Here is a 23,003-nt window from a genome sequence, read left to right on the forward strand (position 1 = left end):
CTTATGAGCTCTAGTTCCGATGGCTTCTAGATTTCCTAGCCCCTTCCTCTGTTTCATAAAATCTTTGAATTCAGACAAGCAGGAAAAAAAAAAAAAAAACCCATTACCCCACATTTCTGAATTCTTTGATTTTTTTTCCCCAGTGTTTTTTTAGGAAATATCAGAACCAGAATTCAGGATAATGATGTACTGGGGTTTTATTACTGGCTTTTGAAATTATCACAATAAATCAACCACAAGGAAATCAAAACATAAAGAGCAAAGAAAACCAAGAGTTTGCTGCCACCCAGTGGTCATAGACACCTATTCAGCATTTCTCCAGAGTGGTATTGATTTAAGAAATGTGAGCGAGAGATGGGGATATATCACAAGGATTAGGCTAGAGCAAACACCATATGTTTGGGGGCAGATGTGACTTTGTGCTGTCAGAGATCACAGAGCAGTTTCAAAATGTAAATACTTAGGGGCAGCTAGTTGTAGTGGATAGAGAATCAGCCCTGAAATCAGGAGGATCTGAGTTCAAATCCGGCCTCAGACATTTAACATTTCCTGGCTGTGTGACCCTGGGCAAGTCACTTGACCCCAATTGCCTCGGGGGGAAAAAAAAAAACCTTAAGAATAGTGTCATCACAGGGTTCTGCAGCAAAAGTTTAAATATGCATTGGGAGAGCTAAAGTCCATTTCTTTGTAAGCCTACATCAGGATTGCACCAAGGAGTACGTGGAAGAAGAACATGAGACCAGAACCTATTCGTGGAAAAGGAACTTTCACTTCCATCACTGTAGAGCTGCAGATCTGGGGCCATTTCCTCCTGGTCCTACACATCAGCATCATCTGTGTGTTGCTCCCTGCCAAGTACTACTACATGTTTGCTGCTCTCTCCTTACCTCCCAATCTCCTGTGCTTCTCTGAGTTCTACCGGATATATTCTCTGCACATCACAGGGTCTCTGCTGAGCAAAGCTCCCAACTCCTAATTTCTATCTTCAGAACGAGTTGGCAGCCATCTCACCTTCATATCGTGAGCACAAGAACTATCTTTTGTCTATCTTTGTGTTCTGAGTGCTCAGCACGGTGCCTGGTACATAGTAGGCACTTAATAAAGGTTTACTGACTGATTAAATGTGGCAACCAATAATATCCAAATCACACCCAGCGAAGAAAAGTCAAAAAAGAGCTATCTCAGTGTTTTTCCTCTCAACCTCCATGTCTGAGACGAAAGATCCCAGCTGTTACCCCATACATCTATCTGATTTAGGATTAGAAATTCCCACTTCTACTCCGGTTTAGCATACAAATGGATTTGAGACAGAACTTTTGTTGGGTTTCCCCTTGTTCAGAGGACCAAAATGGCATCACAATGTGTAATGTTCTGCTTGGTTTTCTGGAGGTCTCTGGAGCAGCCTTCTTTTCAGCAGATTAATCACCACAAGAATAGCCAGGGGTTAAAGTCCAAAAGTCTTTATTGTCTCCTTCGCCTGGTGTTCAGCTAGCTTTTTCGTGGCCTTCAAAGGGCACTTGGTTTCAGTGGAGAAAATGCAGAAGGCCAGGCCACCACCACAAGGCTGATGAAGATGGAGATGAATCTCTCTCTCTCCTTGGCTCTGAGGAATGAGCTCCCACCTCCAGTCCGATTGCCTTCTCTGGCTCTGAATCCCAGCTTATATGCTCCACACTGAGTCTAAACCAATCATTATATCACTAGGAAACCATTATTTGTTGTAAGAGTAAATCAATCATATTGAACTTAGAGAACTATTAAGCACCATGCTAAACCAGATAGCCATTGTCTCATCAATTCTACTGATTTAACATCTTGTAAGAATCCCTGTTTCAGAGTTCTGGCCCATGTCAACAATGTTGGGGTCAATCTGAAGGCTCTGATCAAGCTTGGCAGGCTCTACCACAGGTCAGGCCCAAATAGTCCCTGTGATTATTAGGGAAGGAAATGTCTCTGAATTTGCCCCTCTCACATTCCCTTTAGCTACTACAATTAAGCACATAAAGCACAGTGTCTTCTTTGCTATGAACATGCCATGCTGTGTGTTCCTGGATTAGTATCTCCCATGTCCCACAATTGATACAAAAGTTCTTCAGAGAGTTCTTGAGAGTGTCATTGCTGCTTCTGACCTCCGGAGGATACCTATTTTGTGTGAGATCTCTGTAAAATAACCTTTTAGGCAAAAGTATATTTGGCATTGGAACAAGGTGACCACTCCCTCAGAACTGCGCTTACCGAGATAATTCAAAGGTAAGCAATGCAGTGTCCTGGCATGGGACAGGTGTATTGTCCAGGTTCCCTAAGCATACAGCAACGAGGTCAGTACAATGACAAAGACCTTCGGTTTGCTAGTCACTAATAGCTTTTTTCTCCCACACTTTCCTTTGGAACCTCCCAAACACTGAGCTAGTTCTGGCAATGTGTTCAACCTCGTCTTCTCTGATGTTCCATCATTTCTGGAAAGTACATTGCCAAGGTAAGCAAACTTATGCACGGCATCCAGAATGTCTTCAGTTGCTGTAACCAATGGTTGCACGTATGAAGGATGCAGTCCTGGCTGATGGAGAACCTCTGTTTCCTTAGTGTTAATTGTTAGGACAAAATTAGCTTAAGTGACAGAGAATCCATTCATACCTTGTTGCAGCTAAGACTCACAGCTTGTATTAAGTGCACAGTCATTTGTGAACAAAAAGTCACACTTTCCCTCTCCCTCCACTTTAGTCTTGGCTTGTAGCCTTTTCAAGTTAAATAATTTACAATAAGTCCAGGAGTTGACCTTGAGGCTATTTTCATCCTCCCTCACTGAAGACATCAGACAACATGACCCGAAAATATTTTTCTATGGAATAGCTAGGTGGTACAGTAGATAGAGCACCAGCCCTGAAGTCAGGAGGACCTGAGTTCAAATCTAGCCTCAGACACTTAACACTTCCTAGCAGTGTGACTCTGGACAAGTCACTTAACCCCAATTGCCTCAGCCAAAAAAAAAAAGGAAAGAAGGAAGAAAAATAAAATAGTTTTATAAAAGCATAGAATGGCTCTTTTCAACAGTGAAATAATTCAGGCCAGTTCCAATGATCTTTTTTTTTTCTTTCAGCTCCAATGATCTTATGATGAAGAGAGCCATCTGCACTCAGAGTGAGAACTATGGAAACTTAGTGTGGATCACAACATGGATTTTCACTTTTTTGGTTGTTGTTTATTTGTGTTTTCTTTCTTTCTTTTTTTTCCTTTTTGATCTGATATATCTTGTGCAGCAAGATTATTGAGGAAATAGTTAGAGAATAATTGCACATGTTTAACATATTACTTGCCATTTAGGAGAGGGGGTTGGGGGAGAGGGAGGGAAAAAAATGTGGAACACAAGGTTTTGCAAGGGTGAATACTGAAACTTATCTGTGCATATATTTTGAAAATTAAAAGGGTTAATAAATAAAATAAAAGGCATAGGATCAAGCACACAGCAGTCCTACTTCACTTCATTGGCAACTGGGAAAGTGTAAGAGCCTTGTCCATTATGGAAAATCCATGAGGTTATCCCATAATGAAACTGTGAAGTCATTGTTCTCTACTCACCAAATTCACTTTCTGTGTATTTTCATCAATAGCAAAACAACAACAAAAAATTTTGGTTATATTTTAGCCAATAGAAATGCTTCCCTGATTTCCCCTGCCTGAAATTTATAATTCATTTTACTTCAAGAATTCAATCTCCACATTATTATTCTGATAGGACAATAAGAAATAAATACTTTGTGTAAATATTTTAATATTGGCTCAGATGGAAATAATTTGAAAACATAACAAAGAGATCATCATTTTTCTACCCTCTATTTCTGGAAAAATTTGCCACCCGTGTTTAGAAAGAGACCAAGGAATGTTCCATGTCTCTGACAAATGCATCATCAATGGCCAGTGGGAATGCCAAATACTTCCCTCCCCAAAAATAATGCTTCTAACGCCTACAAGGTAACCAGAGGAAAGTCTATGAAATTCTTAAAGACTATTTGGATAAAAACAAGCCAGAAGATGAAATGGGCTTCTCCCTCCCTCTGCTGAAAAGTGTATAAACACACCAGTCTCAGAAAGCTAGTATATCTTAAATGGAATAATTTCAGTAGCAATGTATCCGTTCCCAAGGCACTTTCCTGAATCCTTTAAGATCACTTGTGGAAAAAGACGACAGTCTAAGAGCTTTCTACCAACCAAAAGAAAACATGGCCCCTTCAAAAGGAAAGGAATTGAAAGGTAAGTAACCAGAATTCCTTTCTCTTAAAACTAACAAATGAGTGTGTTTTCTTGACCTTTTTATTATGTGGTATAGATTATGAATCAGATTTGTTGAAAGAGTCATAACTGCTTATTATAGATTAGCGCTTTAATAATAAGGAAGAGAAATGTGTTCTAATTAATATTCAGGAAGTATAGCTCAGTCCCAATAATCCAATGGAACTGTGTTTGCTCTCCATGGATGCAGATACAGAGCGAAAGACGGGGAGAGACAGAGATAAAGATCAAAAGAGAGAGACAGAGAGACAGACAGAGACAGAGACAAAGATTGAGAAACAGAGACACAGAGACAAAGATTGAGAGAGAGAGAGAGAGAGACAAAGGAGGGGTGGAAAGAAGGGGGAGAGAGATGGAGAGGAAAGAAACAAGTCCAACTTGGGAGTTAAGAAGATATGAATTCAAATTCTGATACAGACACCTACCTGTTTCAGGCCACAGTCTCTAAACATGAGAGGGTTAGGTCAGATGATCAACCAGTTCCCTTCCTGTTCTAAACCTGAGCGTCTCTAACTATCTTTATCTGAAATAGGGTTTCAGATTGTATAAGGAAAATTCCATCATGTCTTCCCTAAACTCTGGTTTTCATTCTATAATTGGGAATGAAGGGAAAACCTTTGATATTCAATAACAAATCATGGGCACTGAAATGATTTGTAATCCACAAGATTCTGAAACAAAAACTTTTACCATTTCAGCAAATCAGATTAGATACCATTCAGTGACACTATACTCAAATGCTTTTTCATCTCTCTCTCTCTCTCTCTCTCTCTCTCTCTCTCTCTCTCTCTCTCCTCTCTCTCTCTCTCTTTTCTCCCATCTCTCTGTCTCTCTGTCTCTCCCCCCTTTTTCTCTGTCTCTGTCTCTCTATCTCTTTCTGTATGTGTGTGTGTGTTTGCTGAAATATGTAGCACCCACTTCTCATCTTGCACCATCTCTCTATGTAACATTTTAAAACTCTGTCTTGCAATTAACATTCCTTACCAAATCCCAACTCATGGAAGACAAATAAGAGCATCATTAGTAGCCAATGAGAATGCCAAACAGAATTACTCCCCTGAAATAATGCATGTAACACTTTCAAGGCTCTCCCCAAATACCAGGTTTGAACTTGAAAAGTCAGTCTGGTCTTGCTAAACTACCCGCTGTGTCCTCATCTCCAGAGGCTGCTCCTTGACCCTCATAGCAGCCTTCATGAGAGAGATTTCAGATAAGTAGGGTCTGTTCATGGGGGCTAGGGTACCAAGGAAACAACAATTAATTTTTATGGGGTTTTGTCCATAAATATTTTACAGTTTTCATTGCTTTGCTAAAAAAAAAATAGCAATGTGCTCCTTGGGACAAATATCAGCGCAAGTAAAATAAGCTAACTACCAGGCAAGATATTAAAATAGGAAATGCAGATTTAAGAATAGTACCATTAAAATTGCTTTTGGAGAGTGATGGCACCAATTTTCCCCGCTTGGGTCTTCAAGCAACAATTTCAGAAGAGGTCCCCTTTCCTTTTGTGAACTGAAAAACACAGAGGTTGCCAGTGACCGATGCAGTCCCTCATTCCCTGGCCCCTTACCATGCAGGGACAGTCTGTCAGGCCTCTAGAAAGACAAAAAGGGGCACCCGGCAAAAGCTGTCCTCTTGTTCTTAACTGTCATTTGCCATTAAACGGCATTAAATGCTATTTTCACGTTCTCAATTCAGATCCAAACCTCATGAGTAATTGAGTTTAAATTTAAAGACTTAGCTGAAATAATAATAATAGCTAGCATTTTTATCATGCGTTAAGGTTTGCAAAACATATTGTATATTATCTCATTTGACACCCAAAATGATAGAGGGTACAATCAACTCTATTTTCCAGATAGATAAATTGAGACTGGGAGACATCCAAGTCATCAAGCCAGTAAGTACCTGAGGCAGGGTTTGAACTGAAATCCCTAATCAAGCTCTCTCTTCACTCTGCCCCCTAAACTGCTTCATTTTCACCTAGATAAAATGGATAATATATTTAGATCTGAAAAGGATCCTAAAGATGCCTGAATCCAACCATCCCACTTTATAGATAAAGAAACTGAGGCTCAATGACATTATAGAGACAGTAGGTTGCAGAAGGTCAGGTAGCTAATTCTTATATGTAAGGCAGAATCTGAAAACCCTTGTTATTCTAGCTCAAAAGCAACCCATGCTGATGACACTGATTACTCTTTGTTGAATTAGCAGAATCCGTGAATAAAATGAAGCTACCAGGCCAACTCTACTACCATGATTTTGTCTTATTGGGCCTCCTTACCTCTAAGCCTCCAAGTCTCTGGCCTTATTGTGGAGATTAGAAGTAGGAAGAATTGGATTTGAAATGAGTGGATTTTGATTACTGAGCCTTTAGCAGCAATAAGAGACACATGAGGCATGGATTCCATTACTCTGTCGTTGTATGTATCTCAAATGTCTTCACGTTGGTTCCGACCAATAAAATGGAAGCTCCTTAAAGGCTGACTTAAAGGCTGTCTCTGTTAGCTCACACGTAGTTATTGTTTGTTCTCAAAAGATGCCCATGGTATCAGGGAGGTGATACCATGACATACAAGTGAGTTGGATTTGTGTGAGGGAGGGCTGTTCAAGGCCACCTGCCTCACTTTCCCCTCGAGAGCCATTTGGTTCAGCGGTCAGATAGAGATCAAAATGACTGGAGATGGCCCCAAATGCAATGGAAGACTTTGGCCTTTATAAATTAAGGTCTTTAACAAATCTGTTTGACTGAGACAACATCCATTCAGTGATTAAGGCTAGATAAGAAAGAAATGAGACAAAGAATGGCTTTTCTTTACCTACTCAAAAAAATAAATATATAAAAGTAGACATTTCTGGGAGGTGAAGACCCTCAGGGTTTTTGCCCAAAACAGAAATAATTGCTATTTACACTCACTCTGAGACAATCCTGACCCAAAGACTCAATGGGCTGGGGCTGGGATCTTTTATTGGCCAATCAATGAGAGCCAGAGTGATTTAGGTTTAAAGCATGGTCCTTAAGAAAGAAATCTAACTAGTTAACTCCAAGATATGGAAGGAGGAGGAGGGAGAAGAAGCACTTTATAAATGCTTATTGAATGAATGAATGAATGACTAAAAGATACTTAGTGCTTTGTAAACTTGAAAGTGTTATATGTGTCAGTTACTATAGCTCCTACTATGTTATATTGTAAATTAATATTTGTAAAGCACTTAACACAGTATCTAGCACACAGGAGGCACTTTGTAAATGCTTATTCCTTTCTCCTCTCCCTCCCCCCCCCCCCCCCCATTATCACAGACTGCTGTTGTTCCTACTCAGTTTAAGGAAGGAGGAGAGAGGATGGAGAAATATTTTTAAAGTAATATTTTTAAAACATATCAATAAAAATATATTCTCAGAACTATTATCACTAGGCTTGTAGGAGATTTGCCCCCAGGGAACCCCTGTTCCCTCTTCAGGCACATGAAGGTGTTAGCCCTGATGTTTCCTACAAGCCTTTCTAGCTCTTTTGGGAGGATTAAGTGAGAATTTTGCTATCTTTAAAGCATCATATAAAATAATAAATAGCTTGCTGTCCCACCATTTTATTTTTCTGAGTCCTGTAGGCCCTCAATGGTTGCCAATGACTGACCACATGCCTGGGTCTTTATAATTCCAAATAGTTGCTTTAAAAATGAAAAAAAAAACAAACAAAAAAACAAATCAATAACCTGGTTATTTCCATAGATCCAAGTGACTGGTTAAATTAACTTTTTTTTCCTTATTAAGTTAATTCAGTGGGTCATTTGTGTGGGTACTGGGTAGATGTGGCCAAGCTTTGAAAGTTTATTTTCATGACTTCAAATTTTATTTGTTTAAAGGACCTTAATTACAGTTCTCCTCTCTTTACTAAGGTGGCATAGAGCTGTGTCTACTAACTTAGCTAAACAAAATCTACTGGTTCCCAAAGAGGAATCTTCCAGTGGGAGTGACCTAGAATCACAACAAAGTCCAGAAAATAAGAAGAAAAATTTTATGAAGAAAATAAAGACTGCTTTCAAGAGAACACTACCTGAGCACTACAGAATCAAAGTAGCAAAGTCCAATAAGAGCTACCCCTCAAACCACAAGGAAGCTCTCTTTTCAAACAGGCAGAGCCTCCTTTCTAGAATTGCCAAGGAACGGCCATCTCCAAGATTATTTGCCAAGCCCCAAATAGGAAAACTTCCACAAAATGGTAACTAATGAAATGGACATTTGTATAGAGAGGGGAGGACAGGGTGAAGGAGGGAGGTGAGGCTAGGAAATGAAGTGGAAAGAATGGTGGATTTGGAATTAGAGGATAAAGATCCCTGCTCTGTTCACTTTGTACCAACACAATTTTAGAAATGTCTCTTTCACTCACTGGACCTCAGTCCCCTCATCTATAAAAGAAAGGGGCTGACTTAGATGACCCCAATGTAGAAGGAAGGAAGGAAGAAAGGAAGGAAGGAAGGAAGGAAGGAAGGAAGGAAGGAAGGAAGGAAGGAAGGAAGGAAGGAAAGAAGGAAGAAAGGAAGGAAGGAAGAAGGAAGGAAGGAAGGAAGGAAGGAAGAAGGAAGGAAGGAAGGAAGAAGGAAGGAAGGAAGGAAGGAAGGAAGGAAGGAAGGAAGGAAGGAAGGAAGGAAGGAAGGAAGGAAGGAAGGAAGAAAGGAAAGGAGAGAGGAGGAAGGAAGGAAGGAAGGAAGAAAGGAAAGGAGAGAGGAGGAAGGAAGGAAGGAAGGGAGGGAGGGAGGAAGAGAAGGAAGGAAAGGAGAGAGGGGAGGAAGGAAGGAAAGGAAGGGAGGGAGGGAGGAAGAGAAGGAAGGAAGGGAGAGAGAGAGGAAGGGAGGGAAGGAGGGAGAGAAAGAAGGAGGGAGAAAAGGAGGGAGGGAGGGAGGAAAAGAAATTCCTCATAGTATTTTAGTATATGTAGGGAGTCCACACAAAATAAACTAGAAATTCTGCCTGTTTGTCTGTTTTACTATCTATATCTATGTCAGTGTCTGTGTGTATCTATGTGTATTTATGTTTTATAAATAAATCTGGTGTTTTCAGTTGACTGATTACTTTTTCAAACAGACCCACTCTACTGGAAAAAAGCATTCACTAACACAGGCATCCAAGCATCTTGTAATAATAACCTAGCGTGAATTGACCTATACATTTCTATTGAAAAAAATCACAACAAAGAAAACACACTATTAATCTGACTTACCTAGACAGAGGGAACAAGGGAAAGGTGAGGAGGTTAGGAACAAGGGGAGAGCTGATTTCTTCTCTCACTTCCAAAATCCTGACTAGCTTTAATTTCTTGTTCTATGTCAGTGAGTAATAACAAAACCATTCTCCCTACTGCATCAATAACAATTTACTGCCTAAAATCCATCTCAATCAACTAGAAACTCTCAGGACATATTCTTGCCCTCCCTGCATAAGATAAGTTATCACTTTTTCTTCATCTTCACTTACAGAGTTCAGGATTAGGCTTCAGAATCATGTCTTGAAGAGATAACCCCACTTCCACTGTGAATTGGTTTCCACAGAGGCTTTGGTGACAAAAAAAAAAAAAAAAATAGGGGCATAAAAGAGAAGAAGAGGCTTATTCAGGAAAATCCAGCTCCACCAAAAGGGTGATCATTAATGATTTCCAAAGTGTTTTTTTTCCAGCAATAAGGCTTCTTAATCTTCTTTTTCTAGTCCTGTTCAAATATTTCTCTAGGGTGAAGAGGTTGGTCATGGGTTGGTTTTTTTTTTTTTCATTTGTTTGTTTTTGGGGGGGTTTTTGAAGGCAAAAAAGCTTTTGACACTGGCTTAGTAATATACTATCTTGACTTATCATGGAAGGACCAAGCTTTCCAAATTTAGAGTAGCTCATCATATGCAGCTCACAAAGGTTATCTGCAGGGGCAGCTAGATGGTGCAATGGATAGAGATCCAGTCTAGAAGTCTGAAGGACCTGAGTTTAAATATGACCTCAGACGCTTCAAGTTTACTCACTGTGTGGCCCCAGGCAAATCCCTTAATCCCAATTGTTTTGCCAAAAAACAAAGATTATTTGGAAATGTGTGCAGAGGTTATAATCTTCAGTGATAAAGAAATTGTCCACATCAATAAAACCAGAGATTCATGACATGAGATAGTATCAAACTAAGCTGCCTATTTTATAAAGGGGGACACTAAAGTCCAGTAAAATTGTGACTTAAGATGTCTTAGACTTAAGTGTCTAAGGTTACATAAACATAAACATAAAGTTACAGAGCCATAATTTGAATTCTGGTTTTCTGATAACAAATCCTATATTCTTCTCACTAGATCATGGCTTCTGGATGTAGTAGTGAATAGCTAAAAATATTGCTGTGAATAAAACATTCATATTTGTGATTCTTATCTACCTTTTCTCCCTTTCTTAAAGCAACTATTCAATTGGATGTTGTAGAAGCAGAAACTGAAGAGATTACTGGAGGAAATACCCTTGTTAGAGCCAGAAGGACAACAAGGCGGTTCTCAGTGACCTCCCTACCTTCTGGACTTCAAAAGGTAAAATGAGGCCATGATCACAGAAGTTAGATATGGAAATAATGATAAAGGCCATCTAGATCAACTCACACCAAAAACTGAATCCCCACCCCAGCCCTTCAGAAAAGAGTTCAGTCTCTGCTTGAATTCCTCTAATAGGGAGAACCCACAGCTCACTTCACTTTTCAGCAACTCTAATCATTGAGATATTTATCAGGAAATCAAACCTATGTTTGACTATTTAAAAATGTTCCTCCTCCCTTTTTTAGTTCTGTCCTCTGGAACCAAACAAAACAAGCCCAATCCTTCCTCTGCTTTTTTGGGTTTTCTCTTACCCAAGCTAGACTCTTGAAAGAAGTAGTCACTTGCCCTCAACTTTCCCTTCCATTATTTATACCCTAATAGCAAGTTTGTTTCTGCTAGTAAAAATCAGATCAAGAATAGAATACCCCCTTGCTGTGATCCACCATTCTGAAGAAAGACATTGTTCTTAAAGTAAGTCAAAAATTGATTGGCTTTTGTCAGAGAGTTCTAGCAGCTATCTGGATAATGAAGTCTCTCATCACTATTTTATCATGATTCCATACCTGATAGTTATTCCTTACATTTGAGAGATCTGTGTACAGACATTTGAAGTCATGGGTTTTAGTATTGGGTTCTTTCTTAGATCTTTCTCCTATAAATCTGAGTGGCTCAATTTTGATTCTTCTTTCAGTGTAGATATGCTAGGATCCATGTTGGAAGTTTTTCCTCTCATTCATCTATTTTCATTTAAAGTCTTTTCATTTGATTTTTCAGACAACCAGAAGATATTTTCTTATCAGCCTTTTTTAGGAGCACATGTAGGATGTCAATGTTATAACTATAGTCCAAAAGCCCAAATACCTATCTTCAGGAAGCAACTTCTTAGCCAGCTGTTCAATTTCCAAATGAGTGTTTCTCCTTTGCATTCTTTGCCTTCAATGGGCAACAGTGAGGAAAAAACCATCTGTCTCACTATAATTTTCACTGGCTTGCACAAGACTTCCTACAATTTAGCAATATTTTTAATGTTTCTTCTGAGTATCATTTGTGTCCACATGAATCACCAGAAGCAGATGCTAACTATCCATTTTGATAAGCCTTGTGGTTTGTCTGTTATATTTTAGATACACGTCCCCAACAGACTGCAGAAATGTCCATTGTCATTTTCAGGGCAACAATGTCCCTGTGAAAGAAAGTCATCGACAACTACTATTCTTCACTTCATTCGCTTCTTTGACCCTTACTAGATGGTCTCTCATTTGGCACTATCTCTGGCTCAATATTATCATTCCTTGGAGCACAATCATTTTTTGCCTCCTCAAAACATCCAATTATCTCTCACTTCAAGAAAAATCTTAAATCTGTTTTTAAGTATATTTTTTCTCCTCTCATTCTTCCATTTTCTAAACTGACAAAGATCAAAAGCCTTCTTGTTTGCCCCAGATCCCTTTTTATTCTGATTTAATCCCCACTTTAAACCCCTCTCAATCTCTTTGGAGCATGGAGTCCCTTTATCTCTTCCAGGAGGAAACTTAATCTACAATTAGAATAAAATAACAGACACTTGCCTGTGTCAAAAATATAAACACTGCTCATTCAATGTGAGTCACTGCAGAATTCTCCCTGCTTTCCAATAATCTGTAATTTTCAGCCTTTTTGTTGTTGTTGTTTTCTACTTGTGGTCATTTCTACTGCATCTCAAGTTCGTTTAACAATTTCTATAGGTAATTATCACCTCAATAATTTGATATCCTCACCTAATTTTCTAACTTTAGTCACAAGGATAACTGCCCTCCCTTCCCTCTAACTTTCTGTCCATTCTGACAACTGTCAATCTACTCTACCAATCCATTTTAACCTCCATTTTCCCCCACTTCTCTTTTCATACTTACCTTGCCTTAAATCTGTTTTTAAGTATATTTTTTCTCCTCTCATTCTTCCATTTTATGGAAGACTTTTTAAATCCATTTTAATCCTTTATTCTTTTACTCTTTCAACCTTCTTTCAAAGAATCTGGAACTATAATTTGTACCTGAAATAGAATTAAATAGAATTCTTAAACAGAATTTGAGAGTTGGAAAATCCCTCAGTAGCTATCTGTTCCAAGTCATTAATGAAAGGAATCCTCATTATATTCTACCTGACACATGATTATCCAGCTCCTCCTTTGACTTTGAAGGAAAACCTCTTACCTGTAAAAGTATATCATTAATCTTTTGGAAACCTTTGATTATTGGAAATATTTTTTTGTGACATCAGGTTTAAATTTGCTGTTTTATAAGTTCCACCTGTTATTCCTGGTTTTTTTTTCATTTAAAAACAGAATGAATCTAACAAAACAGAATAAACTGAATTCCTCCTCATACAGTATTTCAAATATTTGACATAGTAATCATGTCTCCGCTGATAATTCACTTCTATCATATCTCCACTGAGTGCTCTCTTCTGTAAGAAAGATATATCCTTTTTTTTTTTTTTTTTTTTTTTTTTGGATCAGAGGCAACTAGGTGACACAGTAGGTAGAGCACTGAGCCAGGAAGATCTGGATTCAAATGTGACCTCAAATGCTTAATTACTAGCTATGTGAGCAAATCACTTAAACCACTATCAGTATTCATTTCTTCAACTGTAAAATAGTGATAATAATTGCACTTGCATCATAAAAACTCCCATGGTTTTTATGAAGACCAAATGAGATGAATACTTGTAAAACACTTAGCATAGTACCAGGCATAAATGCCTGTTTCTTCTCCTTCATCCATGAGGTCAAAGCTATTTTCCAAAGAATATTAAGCTATTATTTGTTCATAACTACTCCTCCCTTTTCTACTTATATTTGTGGATTATGTCAAATGTTCTTCACATTCCATCAAAACAAACTGAATGCAGAATCAGACATGAGAATCCAACTTTAAACTAGACATTAAAAAGATTTGCAAAAATATGTAAAACAATGCACCTCTGCGTCATCTTTCTTGTTACCTAAACTTTGAGAATTTCTATATGGTAATTTGAGGGCATGGATTTTAATATACATATATTTTTTCCCCTGGATTTTGTCTATGCACAAATCAACAACTACTCTTTTTTCTTCTTACTATATTTAGCTTGGGATAGATACACTAGGAATCTTCTCCAATTGTGTTTTAGTTTAAAGCCTTTTTTTTTTTTTTTTTAGTAATTCACACATTGTTATTTATTTATTTATTGTTTTTGCTGAGGCAATTGGGGTTAAGTGACTTGCCCAGAGTCACACAGCCAGGAAGTGTTAAGTGTCTGAGGGCAGATTTGAACTCAGATCCTTCTGACTTCAGAGCTGCCACTACACCAACTAACTGCCCCCAAGCCTTTTTAATTAGATCTGGAACACACTTAGCAAATATATTCTTACCAGCCTTTCCTGATTAGCTGTTCTGTAATTTTCAAACCATGGTCCAGAAGTCATGGTCAAATTTCATTCTCAGATACCTCTTTATCTTATACAGGTGTTTAGTTCCCAAATTAATTTTTTTCTTCCTATATCCCTTTCTTGTAATGGACAACAGTGAGGAAATCACAATCTATTCTGCTATAGTCTTCAATTTCTATCCAACTTGTTTTGATCTTAGGCAATACTTTTTTTGAGGTTTCTTCTGGCTGCACCACACGTGTCTTCAGGATTCCTCCAATAAAAGTGATTTTATCAGTCTTGATAAGTCTCAAGATGTTCTCTGTTATGCTTTAGATACATGACACCAGAGAGACAATACCTCAGCTGTGGTCAGCAGATAGATCATTACTTACCAGAGAAGAGAATAGTCAACTTCTTTTCTTTTTTTTGGTGCATACTGAATGATACCTCACATGATAGAGCTCCTGAAGTTCTATTAGATGTCTCTTGAAAGCACAAATAGCTTCTTCCTGCTCAGAGCACCTGGTTGCCTTCTCAAGGAAGAGCCTTTGATTTGTCCTTAAACTCTCATTTGAACATCACTGTCCTTTCCTTCTTCCTTCTCTTCTGCGTGTAGAATACTTCTATCCCTTCTACTCGAATCCCTTCAGACTCCCTTTTCTCTTCCCCCCATCCTTTTTTTTTTCAAGTTGAAAATTTGCTTTTGTTTCCTTTAGAAATCTTCAAGTCTCCATCTTCTTCTCCAGCTAAACCTATACTTTGAACATTGATGACCATCACTTGTTACTGATGACCTCATATATAGGAAGCAAATTACTGTAAATTTTCCTTTTCTTTTCCAACTGGTTGAGATTTTTTAGTCTTGTTTTAAAATAAATACTTGTTCATTTAATATCATTAAATAATGCAATTATAATACATGTTCACTTCTCAACTACAATCACTTAATTAAAACTTTAATAATCAATTCACACTTTCTGACAACTTGAAGGTATCTCTGTATTTCCTTTCATTGGTCTCAGAATGTCAGCTAAACTCACTTTCCTTCAGTCTTCCAGTGCCCCACCCACCAATTTAATCTACCAACTTGTTTTACCCTTTAATTGATACACTTACTTTTTTCTTATTTACTTTGCCAACATATTTTCTCCCTTTCTCCCTTTGAATCTTTGGCTTCCTTTGTACTTTTATAACCTCTCTAAATGTCCATGATTCTTCTGCTGTTTCATCTCAGAAATAAAATTGAGACCAATATCTGGATCTGAGATTTCTCTCCTTCCAATTTCTCCCAAACTTCTTTAAATGTATTCCTCTTCGGATTCAATCTCTGATCTCTTTCACGAGTTCAAACTTCTCCAAACCACTTACACAATGCTCTTTTCCCATTTATTCAGCTTATGTTCTTCTCCACATCTTTCTCCCAAGACATTCTTCAATAAAAATCAGAAATTAATCAATGTTACTCAAATAAAATAAAAGTTGAAAATAAAAAAAATAAAATTGCTTCCAAAGGCCTTTTGAATCTGGAGCAATCTAACATTCCATTTCAAGAGTTTCTTTAATACTAAAAGATTATTCCATTTCAAGTGCTAAATAAAGCCAAAGATAGTATTGGCTTTTTTTTTTTTTTTGGTTTGTCATGTCAAACTATTGATTCACTTTGAGTCCAATAATCTTGTCTCCCAGTTCTATTTCACAGGACTTCATAGATCTAATCACCTTACATCCAGTGCTAATTCAAATTAAAATTAAATAAAATTACTCATTTGGAGTTTATGGGGTATTCAGGGAAGGCAAGAACTTCTGGTGTGAGGGTTTGTTGAGCCCCTTTCAGTGCTGTTCATCCATTTTTGATATCTACCTGTCACCTAATTCTTACTTGTAGTATAGCTTGTGGTTCTAAAAAGCTATAGCATGTGTAGCAGCTACAACTGTGTCAGCAGAAGGGCTAAATAAGATTGAGGATAATTAATAGGACTCAAATCCATTGATGAATTAGAAGGATGCCTACCCCAAGCTTGTAAAGACTTCCCCCAGAGAAATAGGTAGATGAGAACAATTTCCATTTTCCATTTAGGCAGAGGAAGCAGGCATTGTGACGTGCCTGGAACTTGGTCAGACATGGAAGATGCTTTGGTCAACTGTGTCCTGGACCATTGCCAGTCATACTATCTGTAGTCTTGCCACTGGACTTTTATACCTCTGGAAAGAAAGAGTGAGGATGATGGCTTTGTGCAACACTCACTTACTTAAATCCCTAATTCATCTTGTCCACTTTGAAAAGGAAGGATGACTACAACATAGTATTTTCACTTTTGTTGTTGTTGTTTGTTTGCATTTTGTTTTCTTTCTCATTTTTTTTCCTTTTGGATCTGATTTTTCTTGTACAGCATAATAATTGTGGAAATATGTATAGAAGAACTTCACATGTTTAATATATATTGGATTACTTCCCATCTAGGGGAGGGGATGGGAGGAAAGGAAGGAGGAAAAAAAAGATTGGAACACAAGGTTTTTTGCAAGGGTGAATGCTGAAAACTAACCATGCATGTGTTTTGAAAATAAAAAGTTTAAAAAAAAAAACTGAAGGATGACCAATAGCAACAATATACTTCTATCTGACTTTCAGGAGAAATTAATATCAAAGAAGAAGAACTGGTAATGTTAACCCATGATGCTCAGATGATGTATATCATGAATGTTTGAAAATGGATGTGGTAAACATAGATGGAAGGAACTAGGAGATTTTTAACTTGAAGATATGAGAGCTGCCTATCACATGAAAGAGAGATTAGATTTTTTCTTACTGATCCCAAGAACGCAAAGCTAAGAGCAACAGGGGAAGTTACAGGAGAGATCCCACTAGGGGACCATAGTTCCCCCATACTGGAAGTTATCAGGACAGAACTGGTCATTGGTCAGGATAGTGTCAAAGGGATTCTTGTTCAAGTGTGGGTTAGACAAGCTATCCTCTGAGATCCTTTCCAATTCCAATAATCTTTGTGATTTTTGTGATTTCACAGAGATAGTCTAGGATAGTCGGTTTCTACCTACTGTAATTGGAATCAGGAAGCCCTAAATTCAAATTCCATGACAGGCAGACAGATAGATAGATAGATAGATAGATAGATAGATAGATAGATAGATAGATAGATAGAAAACAGGTAGGTAGATAGATAAATATACACAGAAATACATAAAAATAGAAAGGAAGAAAGAGAAAGAAAAATTAACATAGTTAACACATAGATATGTGTCAGGCACTGAGATGTAACAAATAAGACAGTTTTCTCAAGGAGAAAGGAGAAGAAACAGGCATTTATTAAGCATCTACAGCGTGCTAGGTACCATGTTAAGTGCTTTACAAATATTTATCTCATTTGATCTTCATAAAACCCATGGGAGGCAGGTACTATTATCACCATCTTACAGTTGAGGAAACTAATGCAGATAGTATTTTAAGTGTATATTTAGATAGTATTATTAGATAGTATATATATAGTATATATTTAGACAATATATTTAAAGTGACTTACTCACAAAACTAGTAATTAAGTATTTCAGGCCACATTTGAATTCAGTCTTCCTGACTCCAGCCCCAGTTTCTAATAGGGAAAAACAAAAAATAGGAAGGAATTGGGAAGGAAGTAGTTAGGGGAGACTAAGTGATCATGAAATGATGATACCAACTAGAGACTCAATCAAGAGAACAAGATCCAGGGTGGAGGCATCTTGAGGAGATGGAGAAGGAACACATTTTCATACTGTATGATCTTGGACAAGTCATATAACCTCTTTGTATCTCCAGAAATCACTTAATACTTATCTACTGTCATAGAAAGGTTGTCATGTGTGTTAGTAGAATGAGTTTTAGTGCTGAGACTCCCTGTGCTGAAGAAATCACAGTTCCTTCCTGTATTTGCATATGGAAGATTTCCTACTGTGGAACTCTATGGGTTTCTAAGTACATGTGAATTGGAGTGGAGAACTGGGGCAATTTTCTGGATTGATTCCACAGTCCAAATCAATTTTGCCTCATCCATCTGGATATTTTAGGTTAGTGGGATTTGTGTTGAATTATCCAGATGTGGTAATCACTTCAATTTTCTATATTACTTTGTGTGTAGATTGTTCATGGAGGAATTGGGTCTCCAAATAGATCTCTATGATCCGGGGCTCTCGGGCTTAGGTTTAGATTTTTTCTTTCTCTGCTACATTTGCTCCGACCCCGTTTGTAAACACATTCAACCAAGTCCATAGAGGTGGTGTGGGGAGTAGATAGCACAGCCAACTTTGCATGGGATTTATACAAAGGTGTGCAATCTGATTAGTCAGTGCATAAGGAAGGAACGGCGAAGGGAAAATTAAACCGGAGCTCATTAGCCAGGAGCCGTGACCTTGGAATGATTTCCCATGGCAATCTCATAGGGCAAGTACTTTAACTAGCAAACCAGGGTGCGGGGAAGGAAGTATGATGCATGGGGAGAAAAAGCCCAGGGCTTTCTTTTCATGTTCCCAGACTCTTCAGCCATCAGAATAAAGGAATGTGCCAAACGGTGCGCCCAAATTAATGGCTTGATCCAGTAATAATGAGCTTTAGGAGGCATTGGTCCATGGAAGCTCAGATCACTTACTGCGCTCAGTGGTTCCAGAGGCAATTTTCCCCCTTCTACTTATGTTTGACCTGTTTTCTCTCGGTGCTGTAGATTCTTTCTGAGTCAGGCCCTCTCGTTTCTCTGCATCCTACAGACCTCTTCAAAGAAAGCTCTTTGCACAAAGCATATCCACAGGGCGTGGAGAATAATATGCCTATGTACGGCTGTCAGCCAAATGTTTTTACCTGGCAGATGTTCATAGTTTATAAGCAAATACATCTTAGGAGTTATTGTTCTTTGGAAAAATCCTTATTTAAGCATTAATGGAGGGCTCCTAGTAGCCCTCCTTGTCTTATCGGTTTTTTAATTCTTTCACCAGGTCTCATATTTATCAAAGAAGAGACGGCACTTCCCAGTGCTTAGAAAAAAGAAACCTAACATGGAAAACATCCTTTGTGCTTCTGATTTGACAGTAGGAAAACTTCAGATGCAGGTAGCAGACTATGCTTTTTGCTTTGCTTTTGTATTTTAAGTGATAGAGGTAAACGGTCCGTGAAGTCTAAAAAATAAAGACATGATAGATACACAACAAGAGGGGAATGTTTAAAGAATTTTTTGGTATATTAATATTAATTAGAATGAAATAAAAATGGATAAATGTGAAGAACACAAAGAAAGTGGGAAAGACATTTATAAAATTGTGCCGTGTCTGTGTTGGAGTGTGAGAAGAAAAAGAAACAAGAATCCATTATATATTTCCCACTATCAAATAAGGAAAAATGAGTGAAAATTAAGCAAGAAAAAAGCAACAAGCATTTGTGAAGTGATTGAGGCATCAAGGACTCGTCTTCCAGGAATTAGGAATACAGAAGCAAAAGTGAAATCCCTGCCTTTAGGGATTCCATTTAATCAGGAGGATAACATGTGTTCTTAAAGAGATATTTAGATAGCAGAGTCATAAATTTTTGCATTGTTAAGGACCTTAGAATTCATCAAGTTCACCTCTTTAATTTTCAGGTGAACAAATAGGTCCAGAAAGATGAAGTCACTCCAGAGGTCACTCAGATAGTAAGGGCTCAAAAGTAGGATTCAAATTCAAGTCTTTTTTAAAAATTTTTTTTTTTAAGTACTAATCACTACACCACCACCCTTATAATGTCACTGGAGAGGAGGAGAGGACACTAGGAGCAAGGGGGAATCAGGAAAGGCCTTAAATAAAATGCAGGGATTAAACTGATTCTTGAATGAAAATAGGATTTCTAAGGAGGAAAACAAAGAGAAAGAATGGACTGACAATCCATAAAGATTTAGAGGGGATGCGGGTGGGGAGAAGGAAGTCATTACCATAGGTTATGCACTGAAATGAATCAATTTAAACTTGAATCATTATTAAACATATTTAGCCATTTATATGTTGTTAATTGGCAAATCTTGGGCTTCTCATATCCAAATAGTTAAATGGGTCTGTAGTCTCATCAATGTATGAACAGATCTTTCCAGTAATGCAGACTGAAAGAGTCACCCATGACTGTCCATCTAAAATCCTTTAAAAGTGACATGTCCAGCTCATTTTCTCTTCTGCTCATACATTTCTCGGAAGCTAGAACATTGCAGTTGGAATATGGGAAGACATGACTTCCAGTCTAGCTCCAAACACCTACTAGCTGTGTGATCCTGGGCACACCACTAAAGCTCTCTCCTATCTCAGTTTTATCATCTATAAAATGGAGATTTCAGCCCCTACTTCACTGGATTGTTGTGAGAATCAAATGGGAATATATAAAGCATTTGCAAATCAGAAGACTATGCAAATGTTAGTTATTATAATTATCATCTTCATTATTTTTATTATTATCATTATTTCAAAAGATTGCAGCCCACTCACACCTACCAAGTGGCTCTTCATGGTCATCAAAATGGGGATATTTCTTCTCTTTGGAGATTGTAGCTCACAGTCTTAAAATGTATTAAAAAAAATTATGCCTTCAGTTCCAATGGTCTTGTGTTGGAGAGTGCCATCTGCACTCAGAGAGAGGACATGGGGATTGAGTTGGATCACAACATAGTGTTTTCACCTTTTTTTTATTGTTGTTTGCTTGCATTTTGATTTTTTTCTCTTTTTTTATTTGATTTTTCTTGTGCAGCATGATAATTATGGAAATAGGTATAGAAGAATTGGACAAGTTTAATATATATTGGATTGCTTCCTGTCTAGGGGAGGGGATGGGGGAAAGGGAGAGAAAAATTTTGGAACACAAGGTTTTGCAAAGGTGAATATCAAAAATTATCTATGTATGCTTTGAAAATAAAAAAAAAAACTTTAATAAAAAAGTTATGCCTTGATTATTCAAAACTTAAACACTTAAAAACCTTTTTTCAAAAGTTCCTATTCAAATATTTAAAAATGAAAATGTGGATACAGGATCATATTAATTATGAGAATTAAGGATGCATAAACATAAGGACCACCTGAATGGCATGGCAAGTGAAACAACCAGCCCCAATAAAATAGTCCCCCCCCCCAAAAAAAAAAAAGTAGATCCAATTAAAAATTAATGCAGGCACAAGAGCCTTTTCTCTTTTCTTTTCTTTTTAAAGAAAAAATCAGATTTTTTTTTTTTGATCCAAAGCAGCTTCACCTTCCATGTTTGTGGTGCACTCAAGTCTATGTCTTATTTCTTTGTATCTGTCCATTTAGGTGGATGATCTCATAGAAACGGTGACAGAAAAATCCATGAAACTCCTGGCCCAAAGACACGCAGAACTCCAACAGTGTGAATTTCTTGGAGATGAGATTCTTCAGTCATCCAAGCAGTTCCAAAGAGTTTCCAAGAGAACCATGAGGAAATATAAGTTGAAAAATGTGTGTTTTCCATGTACTTGCTGTTGTTATTGAGTCCATTCCAAGTAATATGGCTGTGCCATAGTACACAGAGAGCCAGGCCTGAAGTCATGGTCTTCCTGAGTTCAAAACTGGCTTCAGTCACTTAGTAGCTGTATGATCCTGGGCAAGTCACTTCACTCTGTTTACCTCAGTTTCCTCATTTATAAAATGAGTTGCAGAAGGAAATGGCAAACTACTCCAGTGTCTGCCTTCTAGGAATAGTGCACCTTTTCAGATCTTAGCTGCTTGTGATCAACAAATACTTTGTAAGTACTTGTGGATACTCTCATCAACATAGATGATATTCTGTAATTGATCATTTTAGAGAGTTTCCTAGGGAACTGAGAAATTAATTGACTTACCTGTGATGCTATAACCAGTATGTTCTGAGGTAGAATTTGAACCCTGCTCTTTTTTTTTTTTTTTTAACCCTTCTTCTAACGCAAAGACCATCCTTTATTCACTATACCAGGTTGCCTCTCCTCATCTTTTTGAAATGGACTTTGTTCTGTACCCTTCATTATCCTCTATGTCTCTCTCTCTCTCTTTCTCTCTCTGAATCTCTGTCTTTCTGTTTCTGTCTCTTTGTCTATCTCTGTCTCCCTGTGTGTCTCTGTCCATCTTGTCTCTGTCTCTCTCTCTGTCTCTGTCTCCCTGTATGTCTCTGTCCCTCTTGTCTCTCTCTCTCTCTCTCCCCCTTTCTCTCTCTCTCTCCCTCTCTCTCTCTTTCTCTTTCACACACACACACACACACACACACACACACACACACAAAGTATTGGAGATAATACTTTAACCCAAATCTTCAGACTTCAAATCTACTACTCTTTCTGAAGACAATTTGTATATGGTAAAGCCTAGAGGAAATAATTCTATACTAACTTTGAAAGTTTATTCTCAAAAAACTAAAAAAACCCATACACTTTAAACTACCAAAATAAACAGAAATGGTGATGCTATTGGGCTGCGTATTATTATTGCATTGTTCACAGGGGCAAAACCATGTCCCAAACACTCATGAATCAGTTTACTCTGACTTTGTCCTTAAGGATCTTTCCATCTCTAGAAAATCAGTTTCAAACTAAAGGACAATATTTGGTTCCAATGCTACAAGTATGCAAATAACGCACAGATTATGGTCCTGTGTCCCAAAGGTTCTAAGTGTATGTATTTTTTTTTTTTGTTACAAGGAAGAGTTTGATTGGGAGATGGAAGATGAAAGAAGATAGGTTGAAATCATTAGGAAGTCAATAGTCATATAAAAAAGAACATTTAAAAGGAGGGACATTTTCTAAATGA

General features: G+C 37.7%; 1 protein-coding gene across 1 annotated transcript; it reads left to right on the top strand.

The window, feature by feature from the left end:
* Positions 1-4,123: 4,123 nt before the first annotated feature.
* C1H3orf49 (chromosome 1 C3orf49 homolog) lies at positions 4,124-21,716 on the top strand. Its single transcript, XM_051970369.1, has 5 exons — positions 4,124-4,248; positions 8,188-8,510; positions 10,707-10,831; positions 19,200-19,313; positions 21,519-21,716. The coding sequence occupies exons 1-5, from the start codon at positions 4,124-4,126 to the stop codon at positions 21,714-21,716; spliced, it is 885 nt and encodes a 294-aa protein (XP_051826329.1).
* Positions 21,717-23,003: the final 1,287 nt, after the last annotated feature.

This window comes from Antechinus flavipes, chromosome 1, assembly GCF_016432865.1.
Source record: "Antechinus flavipes isolate AdamAnt ecotype Samford, QLD, Australia chromosome 1, AdamAnt_v2, whole genome shotgun sequence".
NCBI lineage: Eukaryota > Metazoa > Chordata > Mammalia > Dasyuromorphia > Dasyuridae > Antechinus > Antechinus flavipes.

Coding starts and splice junctions, on each gene's coding strand:
- C1H3orf49 (XM_051970369.1), top strand. CDS start 4,124: ATGTATCCGTTCCCAAGGCACTTTCCTGAATCCTTTAAGATCACTTGT. Junction 10,832..19,199: donor TACCTTCTGGACTTCAAAAG/GTAAAATGAGGC, acceptor TTCTTTCACCAG/GTCTCATATTTATCAAAGAA. Junction 19,314..21,518: donor TAGGAAAACTTCAGATGCAG/GTAGCAGACTAT, acceptor CTGTCCATTTAG/GTGGATGATCTCATAGAAAC.